Source organism: Gymnodraco acuticeps, unplaced genomic scaffold (assembly GCF_902827175.1).
Source record: "Gymnodraco acuticeps unplaced genomic scaffold, fGymAcu1.1, whole genome shotgun sequence".
In the NCBI taxonomy this organism is placed as follows: domain Eukaryota; kingdom Metazoa; phylum Chordata; class Actinopteri; order Perciformes; family Bathydraconidae; genus Gymnodraco; species Gymnodraco acuticeps.
Window position 1 is genome coordinate 764,106 of NW_022989748.1, and position 10,699 is coordinate 774,804.

Sequence of the window (10,699 nt, forward strand, 5' to 3'; positions counted from 1 at the left end):
GGAATGGGTGGGAAGTGGAGGTTAAATTATATCAGTGAAGAACAGAACTACTACTTGCACTAATCAAAAGATTAAAGGCCTCTCCCTTAGCCTGCAGTAACCCAATCAATACCTCTATCAGCTCCTCAGCAGCATGCTAATTGATTATATTATCTCCAGGAAACGTTTGCATAACCAAATTATTAGACCATGCATTTCCACTGAAAATGTGCAGGCTACCCAGAAATGTGCAGAATCATGAATTTCCTTATTAAAATTGCATTTCTTATCTGTTGTAAGTATTACAGGGTACATTTAATAATGTTTTAATTATTATTCCCAAAAGAAATGCACATACAAATCAGTAAATAACACTCAGGAATTACATTTAAAAAAGAAATATGAATAAGCCAACGCTTAAGCTTATTATAGTCCTTTTACACGGCATATTTGTATTTAGGCAACCTCTCACTGCTAGATTTAGGCCAGGGGTGTCAAACTCAAGGCCTGCGGGCCGGATTTGGCCCGCAGGCCTTGACTGACCTCATTTTATGTGGCCCGCAAGAGCTTGCAAAGAATATAATATACACTGAAATTGGCGTAATTGTTGAATATTTGCTTTCAATTATGTGCCCTAGACTTCTGCTTTCAGACGTAGTTATTTATGGAGTTATTACCAGAACTGATAATAATCCAATGCAGAGCCAATAATGTAATATAATACATTATTTTATATTTATTATATATTTATGTATGTATAAAGTTACAATCGGCCCTTTGAGTGCAACCATAATGCTGATGTGGCCCGCCATGAAATTGAGTTTGACACCCCTGATTTAGGCTATACAAAAACTAAGTTTCCAACATTTCATATCTAATTGAAATATATTGAATAAGTAATAAGTACGTTTTATGTAGTTTACCACACTGGGGCAAAGGTTGAACGTGTGTAAAGACAGACACAGACACATTTAAGGATACTTTTGTCCTTATGCAACACATCCAAAAAGATATAGACATTATACATTACAATTTAAAGCATGATGTCGAATAATTTTATAAAACCTGGTCTTTTGATATTGAAATGATTGTTGGTCTGTAGAACGGGTGAAGCCTAATGTCTCTCTCTGTGTGTGTGTGTGTGTGTGTGTGTGTGTGTGTGTGTGTGTGTGTGTGTGTGTGTGTGTGTGTGTGTGTGTGTGTGTGTGTGTGTGCGCGCGTGCGTGCGTGTGTGTTTTGTGGCAACAGAGAGATATTATTGGGCAGTCCCTCCGTAGGCGTAGACGTCAGAGCAACTACAAATACAGAGCCAGCATCTGAAACAGGATTAGTACTCAACACAGGATTATCGACTGAGAAACAAAGAAAAAATACAGCACGGAGTCTAAAGCTTTTTACAGGTAAGGTAGAATCCACTTTATGGAGTTTGTTGCCTCAGAACAAGCTCAACTTAATTTAAACATGAAAACGCGTTAGAAATAGAGTAATCACTGGAAGTAGCAGCGTGTGGCAGCAGATGATGTAAGGATGGGTTCGATTACATCATTAATACAAAATACACGGCATAATACAAAATGGTGTCTCGTCGCTCATTCATTGAATTAAATGTGTTAAATGTGTTCAATGTGTAATCGATTTCACTATGATAAACAAGTTAAGCATACGATTCAGTTAAAGATTTGTAAAACTACTGAACGTTACTAAAACAACAGCTTACTTCCGGTTTAATGAATAAAACATCTACATTTCAAAATTGCAACAACAAAAGCAACAGTTAGACAATGTTACTTCTCTAACTTAGTTCTTATTGGCAATCTTATTTTTATTTATCGTTAATACCGCTGTTTGAGTTACGTGAAGGCATCATGTCCATAACTGCAGCTGTTTCAACTGTTGAACACACTCACTATAACACATGTTTTTAAAGAGATGTCTGCCAAATGTCACTCTTTGTTAGAGCTACACAAGCTATTAATACAAAGAGCAGTGTAAGAGTAGTGTAAATTGCTAAAGTTAATTTTCTGAGCCTTTATTCACTTACTTGCTCCGAAAACTGAACTAGCTTGAGCTCAACAGGCTAACATTATTTTTTAATTAGGGTAAATGGCCACAATCCGTTTAGCATCTGCTCTAGAGAGTCTAAAGTTAATTATTAAACTATATATATATAATTAAAAAGCTAAGAGGTTATACATTAGGGTTAACACGTGTTTTTGTATGAGTGGTTTAAAGGAGTTTATAATAGCAAATTAGACAAACTGTTATCTGAATCATGAACTAGCGGATGACACTAGCTAGTTCATTTTTAAGTGTTTCACATCCTAACTGAAAAGTTCTCCACGTAACAGTTGTTAGACAAACAAATCAAGGAACTTGTTCTTTCTCTCAATTTTGATCCCAAAGTACTGTCCAGAGAAACTAAGGCTGCCCTGGAGAAATAACTAATTAACTTGACAATCTGTTCCTCTCTTTATCTCTACCTCCATCTCTAAAGAAATCAGATTCAACCATGACTAAGGACGCAGAGATAGACATGAAGGAAGTGGAGCTCCGGGAGATGGACCCTGAGAAGCAGCCCATGACTTGTGATGGCCCGCCTGCAGGTGGAGAGAAAAATGGCACTGTGAAAGTGAAGGTCCCGGACAATGAGGTTACCTTCACCGGCCTGTCCAAAGAGGAGCTGATGAAGGTTGCTGGAACTCCAGGGTAAGATAAGACTCAACAAACACCTTATTAGAAAAATACAGGTCTTCTATTGCTGTCATATTTGTTTAACCCCACTCTTAATTATTATGTATAGATGGGTGAGAACCCGTTGGGCGCTTCTGATCCTCTTTTGGCTGGGCTGGGTTGGCATGCTGGCTGGAGCCATAGTGATCATTGTCCAGGCCCCTCGCTGCAAACCCATCCCCGAGATGAACTGGTGGAATGAAGGACCCCTGTACCAGATCTCTGACTCTGAAGCTTTCGCCGATGGACTCGCAGGTAGAGTACCTGTTATTGATCGAAATCATCGGTTATTTTGCAGAAAAACAATATATCCTGCAGCTGTGATATTCACATTAGAGTCAGACTTATCTTTAGAGTTTGGACTGGCCTTGATGTTGTAACCCACACTAATTCACAAAGGATAAGGCTTGTGACAGTCTTGAGTTTCCTTCGGTCTGCGTGGCCTGTTTCAGCTAGCCTGATACCAAACTGCTGACAAGGCTGACAAAGAGTGACTCAAGGTCTAAAGGACATAAAACGCCGACAAGTCATGTCTTTCCTTTTTCTCCTACTCACTTGTTAAGGTCAAGGCAACCCAGTACTTCTTCTTTATTGGTGTTACCATAAAAGTTCTTTAGATTTTATTCCTCCTATTTTTATTTTCTTTCTTCAAATTACACTTAACAAGGATAGTGAAAATGATTACCCACACATTTCTAATTTGGATTTCTTTCTCCCAATTGTTATAAATGTTCTTTCAAGGTGAAGGAAGAACAGGTTGTACTGTTCTCCTTAAAGTGAATTACTGGGCAGCTCTCTGGTTTCCAGCAGGCCTTGGGCTAAATTCCAACTACCGCACGTGACTTGTTGGTGTTTTCACACACAAGCCCCTTTTGTGCTCAGACTGCACATGGCCAGCAGAGGGTGTTGGGGGGGAGCCATTCACATGCTCCTGCCTTGAGTCAATAACTCGCTAAAAGAATAGCTCTTTTTTACTTGGCTGTCTCCTAACTCATCAAAATGTCTCTCAAGCCTTTTGTCGCCTCTTTCTACGTCCCTCCTACCCTTTACAAATCAACTCCCTGTCTTTTTCCAATGTGAAACCCCACTGACAAAGCCCCTCTGTTTCTAGGCGTCGAAGCAAGGTTGGACGAAATCAACAAGCTGAAGGTGAAAGGCCTGATTCTTGGCCCTCTTCACACCATCCAGCGCGACATGCCAGCCACCCTGAATCTTAAAGAGATCGACCCCACCAAGGGAACTGAGCTAGCCTTGCTCGCTGTGCTGGAAAAGGCTCGCAAGAAGGGTAGGTCATCATACGACTGTAATCTGATAAATGGCTGTAAAACCATATTTTGTATGAACCACTGACTCATTCTCCATTGATAATAAGAATAGCATCTCATTATTGTTTTTACTTCTCCTCAGGTATTTCTGTGGTGCTTGACCTGACCCCAAACTACCTGGGAAATGCTCCCTGGTTCAGCCCTAGTGAGCTTGATGACGTGATGGCGAAAGTGAATGTATGTTCCATGATCATTTTTTCAGTATCTTAGTGAGATACTAAGTGTTCTTCATGTGAGGAACTGTTCCTCCTTGCTGTGGCTAAAGGGTTCATGTTGTCTTCCAGGATGCAGCAGAGTACTGGCTGGATTTGGGAGTTGATGGCATTAAGGTATCTGACTTCACTTCGGCCACCAACTCCATTGATTGGTCCAAGTTCCAGGCTGCTGTCAAGGGCAACCTCACTGAGGAAACCAAGAAGAAGTAACTACAGCTCACTAACTTTGGTTCTGCATGATTAAACATATTTTGCAGGAACAATGAATGTTTAATTTAATAAATGTAGCTCTTGCCTGCAGTATAGCAACATTCGTTTACATTGGGAAACTAATTTCACCTCAATTGGGACAGAACTAGTATTTTCAAAGCGTCGTAAGATGTCAGTATAACCATGGCAATGTTTCCTGGGGTCGAGATTAAAAGCATTTCAGTGCTGCAGGGGACTGTAGGTGGGGAAGGGAGAGCTAGATCAACAAGAAAGGATGTGGAGCTTTACTCTCTCTGGTGAAGCGACACCTTGTGGAGGGTTCAAAGAATTACTTCTAAAATATCTGATTTGTCTTTTGCTAATGCAATATCTAAAAATGATGCCACAATTTAGCATTTTCTATTATTAACAACCAGTGTCAGCAGTGTAATCTCACCACATTGTCTTTCTCTCAAGGGTGCTGATCGGCGTGGTTAAAAATGTTTCGGATGTGGAGTTGTCTGAGCTTGTTAACACAACAAGTGTAGATCTGGTCCTGTCCGACCTGCTCAGCCGCAGGAATGGAGGTACGCCCATGTTTCAAAGTGTTTTTGACTGGTTTGTCGGTATTAAACAAAGCAGAAAGGCTGTACAACAATCATATCATAGTAGCATACACTTGAAAAATGTCAAGACCTCATGCACTTTGCTCTATAAACTTAAAGGTCCCATGTCATGGCCATTTCTACTGATCATAATTCCGTTGTTGAGGTCTACTAGAATAGATTTATATTGTGCAATTTTCCAAACTCACATTGGTTTCTCATACAGCATCTCTGTATAGTATGTGTATTCACTCTCTGTCCTAAACGGCTTGTTACAGCGGAACATCAGTGATTATGTGTTACAATGGCATTGGCATCCAGAAAATGACACCAGTAATGACAAACAGATGAGAATGCTGCGTGGGGTCTGGGTGCCGTGTTGGCGGGACGTTGCACGGCTCGCTGCTGTGAGGAGGGGACAGTGTGAGCTCTATTACTGGTGTCGTTTCCTGGCTGCTGCGTGGGGTCTGCGAAACTCAGCCTGAGCACCATGGATGGGAAGGGCGGGTGCTGAGGGGGCTGCAGCACCCCCATCTGCAAGGCTCCACTAGCACCCGCACCCCCAAACGCGGCGCACCTACAGTGTAAGCGCTCCACTGTGTGTGAGGCTCCACTAGCAAAAAGAGAAATCTCCAACGAGGAGTTCTGGGGCAGCATAGACAGGTATTTTCTGTGTTAGAGTTTTACTCGCTGCAGGGTGTACTTTAAGGGTTTTTGACTCTGCAGACCGTTTACATGCAGAAAAAGCTAGATAACACACAAGGGGACGGGTAATAACCGGAAAAGCATGACATGGGACCTCTTAAAGTATCATACCTAGCTTAGTATTGATCTGAATTGAGTGTGAAAGGATAGCATTTCTGTCAGTGTAAATGTCTGCTTTTGTGTGAAAACAACCAGACAGAGAGATAATCTTATCTGAATTTGTGCAGGTGTGCAGCGCATCATGGACATGAACACCCTCAGCTCTCAGCAGAGGGGTGTGGCCTGGGGTCTCGGTGCCGCCCATGAGGACCAGCTGTCCAAACGGGCCACCACTCCTGCTCTGATCCGGCTCTACCAGCTGCTGCTGTTCACCATGCCTGGAACCCCCGTGTTCACCTACGGAGACGAGATTGGCCTTCAGGCAATTGTAAGCTACAAAATGGAGAAGAAATTCAAGTTTTAAAAAAAAAAAAAACGTGTTTTATTACCTCAGCTGTTACAAAGTGTAACGTTTTTCCTTTTGCGTTTCTTTATCAGGGATCAGAATCACCAAAGATGGTTTGGGACATAGAGAAGGAACCTGTTGAAGGAACTGCTGTTAATGACACTGCTGAGGTAAGAGAGTTACAGAGTCTACATTTTAAATGAGTTAATTTTAGTTTAGCCTTATTTTATTTTGGCTTGTTTACAGGTTGAGCTCTAGTTCAACATTTCCCCAATTCTCACATTTACAGGTTCAGCGAAAAGAATACGTTGCTGTGAGGAAGTGGTTTAGATCCCTCAGCGAACTGCGAGTCAAAGAGCGTTCCCTCCTCCACGGTGACTACTACCCTCTCTCCTCCTCCGACTCCTCCCTCTCTTTCCTCCGCATTTGGGACCAGAGCGAGAGGTACATAACGGCGGTCAACTGGGGAGCAGCGTCTGAGACGCTCGCATTCAAACTGGAAGCTACAGGCAAGTTCAGCAGAAATATTTAGTTTAGCTGTTATGTATCCATCCCCATATTGTTCATTATTTAACAACATGATCTTTCTTCCTGCAGAGGGATTAGAGTTGCCAGAAACGGCCACGGTGAAGCTGGCGACAGATGAAGCTCTGGTGGTAGACTCCACCGTCACCTTGGACAAATTTGTCCTCGCACCCGGACAAGCTGTCCTGCTGCAGTTCCCCTAGACGGGCTAAAGATGGAGCCAAACTATAGAAAGCTACGCACACATCACTTGTTTTAAAGACAAACTGAAGTCAGCCCATATCCTTAAAAATAAGATTGGATAGTCAAAAGATTGAGAATTTCTTTTTACTTTTTTTTAAATAGACAATATTCTTTAGTCAGAACATAAGTGAATAGGGTCAAAGAAAGTCTGCCATCCAACTTGTTGGCCAGTATAAACCCAGGTGAATGTTTCTGGTTTTTATCACACATTTTAGTTTTAATCTTGTTTTGTTGGGAAAATGCAACCACTTAAGATATGCACTGAGCATTTTATTCTTTTGTGATAATTTAATGTCAACAACATTGTCCAAATATGTGAAGACATTCCATTGTTTGTTCTTTGGGCATTTCTTTGGCAGTCCTTTTTGTTCTTTTGTTATGTTTTTCTTTTCTTTTACATTTGAAAAAATTCTGGTTTTTTTTAGTGACAGTTTTACTGTCTTTAACATCAAGGGTGACTGAAGTCTTTTTAAAGTGCGAGTAAACAACATTTTGTGATTGGCAACAATTCTGATAAGTGAACTGAATTGAAAATAAACAGAACACTAAACTGTACCTACTCTGCGTATGCCTCATGTTTATTTTTATATGCGACTACATTCTTATAAGATTGAGTTCTTTGTGCTTAAGATCATATCAGATGAGACGTTCACTATTTTCGGTACGTACAGGTGTGTAAGTGTGTCACAGATGTTAGCGGAGGAAGCACGTCTATATTTTATCAGCATCTTGGATGGGTTTCATCGGCTTATTGTACTTTACTGAAATGTACGCTGTGCTACGTTTCACTAAATGGGTCATACATGACTGTCTTAAAGTAATACTGTCATAAACCTTGACTTTAATGTCAAATGTATATGAAGCTATGTGCATTTTATTTTAGATAACTTTCAATATACCCATCTCTGAGAATATTCTCATAAATTAAATGATTTATAAACAAATTTTCTGTAAGATAAATAGGCATTGACATCAACACGTGGATGAGTGAGCAATTTTGTCTATATTAAAACATCCTCTCTGTGCAAACTGTGTTTTCTATAAATGAATGATTATAGATGGGAATAATAGGACTTTTCAATTGCTAAAACCTTTTGAGACAAATTGCCTGTGTGATTGAAACTTGCTGTTCCTTTCCTAACATTAGTGCTTCAATTATTGCTCTTTTTAGTTAATATGCAGTGCCCCTGCTTGAATGAAACGTTGCCTAAAGGAGTGCTTTACACAGTCTACTTAATCTTAAAACCGTCTGTTTTTTAAGTGGATTTTCGTAAGTGTTTTAGCTATTGTTCAGCCAGTGACACAGAAGTAGAGCAAAAAAAACAACTGCTTTATCAACAAGCCGTTAAAAACACAGGATTATGATATAACTACTTATTTTACTCCTATATGAACTGGAGTCCAGCCTGATGTCTGGCATGATGTTCCTAAACGACTTGATATTAGTACGTAATTATACTTTTATTAAACATGAAAAGCAACTAAGTACATGTATCTAAGAACAGTTTTAAAGTACTCTGCTGCACATCAGACAGAACTATACAAATTATAACTTTATCTGGCAGCTGTAGTACTAGTTCATTTGAAGTTCTCATTTTTAAAAAGAAATAATATTTTACAAATGTTAGATTTAGCAACAGAAGAGTTTATGAAGTAGTTAAGGTTGGCTACATCTCAACCAGCTACTATACAGCAATAAAATGTTGCTCAGACATTAAGGCATCCTTAATAAAATATTTGTTATTATACATATTTATTATTACAACTCTGAAAGGGAGTTTTCTGCATAAGTAGGCCTACTTTCCTCTTTGATTCAGCCAAATGTTTGAAACCACACATATGTCAATCAACTCTAAAAACCAGAAAATGCAACTTAAAATTGTATTTAATGAAATTCTGACAATGTGTGCTTTATTCTTTCTGTAAAAAAAATTAATTTCTGACCAGTTTCATTTGCTCTGATGCATAGCCTATGTGATCTCCAACGACCTGGCAATTTCTCATTTAAGTACTTCAATTTAAAATCATCCTTTTGATAAAAATGTCAAACAGTCCCTTTAACAGTTGAAACTCAGGTTAATTCTCAGAGTTTCAGGGTCTTGGTATAATACAGGGCCGCTGTGGTATCGCAGGGGAGGTTTGAAGTTGATGATACCGGGAATCAGAGCCCGTCTAAGCACATCACCCCACGCCGCTCTGAAACCCAACCACCGTCTCACCCACCGCCGTGCACACTCATGACTGACTCTCAGTCTGAGTCTGACACACACCTTTTACATCACAGTGACATGAAGATACCTGACCTTTCATCAGCTTTCACTGCAGATTCATAAATGAGTTTACTCTTACATGTTACTATACATTAGAGATCCATGTGATTGAAAACGACATATTCCATATATTTAAAAAGCAATCATAAAGTCCCTCTACTCAACACTTGTTTTGTATAGATTTTTATTATAAGTATATAAAACATGCTTGTTTCCAAAGATTATTTTAGTGAGCTTCATATTGAGGTATTGGGAATTTTTCAAAGAAATGTCACGTCTTGAAATATATACTCTTACACCTTGGATGATGAATTTTCATTTCATTTCATTTCAAACCTTTATTTAACCAGATTGGTCCCATTGAGATCATAGATCTCTTTTTCAAGGGAGACCTGCAGCATATAGGTTCCACATGAAACATAAAACAATAAAGGACATCATACATTATATTTACAGGATACATTTACATAGTTAGACATTTACAAGTGGCCATAGTATCAACAAGCATTTCATTTAGCCTAGCTTTAAAAACATGCAGAGGAATTAGATTGCTCAGTTTCAATTCTTGCTGAAGACTGTTCCAAGCAAGTGGAGCTGCGCACATAAAAGCTGTCTTACCTAAGACAGTCCTTGCTCTTGGCACATCTAACAATACTACATCATGCGATCTCAGACAATAGCTGCTTGCAACTCTCTGTGTTATCAGAGAGCAGATATAATACGGGAGTTTACCCAACAAAGCTTTATAAATAAACGTGAACCAATGACTGAGCCTCTTTACAGTAAGTGATGGCAGACCTGCCTTGGCATACAGGGTACAGTGATGAGTAAGTGCTTTACAATTTGTGACAAATCTCAGTGCGCTGTGATAGGCAGCATCTAACTTGTTCAGGCAATAGGCAGGTGCATTCATATACAACAAATCACCATAGTCCAGCACAGGTAAAAAGGTCACAGTGACTAGCCTTTTCCTGGCTTCAAAAGAGAAACAGGACTTGTTTCTGAAAAAGAAACCTAGTCTAACCCTCAGCTTTTTAAGCAGGTTATTGACATGAAGTTTAAAAGTAAGACAATCATCAAGCCAGATACCCAGGTATTTATAACTGGTAACCACTTCAAGTACTTGAATGAATGATTATTGTCATAAGCGTCACTTCTGTGTTGTGTTTCAGGGCTGAATTAATTATTTCACGGGTCCTGGTGCAAGAATGAGCTGCTGGGCGTTCTTCTTATGGCATTATAACAGCAAAAGAAAAACACAATACAACACTGGAACACCAAACCTGTCTGGTTTCTTCCACCTTAAATAATCAGGTAAATTATGAAGACCAAACTTGAGCATTTAAGAGGTTTCAATCAATTTCAGTGATAATTCTCATTTCCACAAGACACATCAAGTGCTTTTTCTTCTCCTGAATCATCTACTGTACACATTTGTTTGTTTTGTCAGCTAGAACTTATTGGCCTT

General features: G+C 39.6%; 1 protein-coding gene across 1 annotated transcript; it reads left to right on the forward strand.

The window, feature by feature from the left end:
* Positions 1-1,226: 1,226 nt before the first annotated feature.
* On the forward strand, positions 1,227-7,516 carry slc3a2a (solute carrier family 3 member 2a). Its single transcript, XM_034224772.1, has 11 exons — positions 1,227-1,379; positions 2,474-2,685; positions 2,780-2,964; positions 3,821-3,994; positions 4,117-4,211; positions 4,319-4,455; positions 4,916-5,025; positions 5,976-6,175; positions 6,286-6,363; positions 6,483-6,702; positions 6,791-7,516. Exons 2-11 carry the CDS (start codon positions 2,489-2,491, stop codon positions 6,919-6,921), a joined length of 1,527 nt encoding a protein of 508 aa, XP_034080663.1. The 5' UTR covers positions 1,227-1,379; positions 2,474-2,488; the 3' UTR covers positions 6,922-7,516.
* The last annotated feature ends 3,183 nt before the right edge of the window (positions 7,517-10,699 follow it).

Bases quoted from the DNA above. Each gene is read 5' to 3' on its own strand.
- slc3a2a (XM_034224772.1), top strand. From the start codon at position 2,489: ATGACTAAGGACGCAGAGATAGACATGAAGGAAGTGGAGCTCCGGGAG. The intron at 3,995-4,116 runs GTAGGTCATCAT...ACTTCTCCTCAG, and splicing joins GGAAAAGGCTCGCAAGAAGG to GTATTTCTGTGGTGCTTGAC. The intron at 6,176-6,285 runs GTAAGCTACAAA...TTTCTTTATCAG, and splicing joins AGATTGGCCTTCAGGCAATT to GGATCAGAATCACCAAAGAT.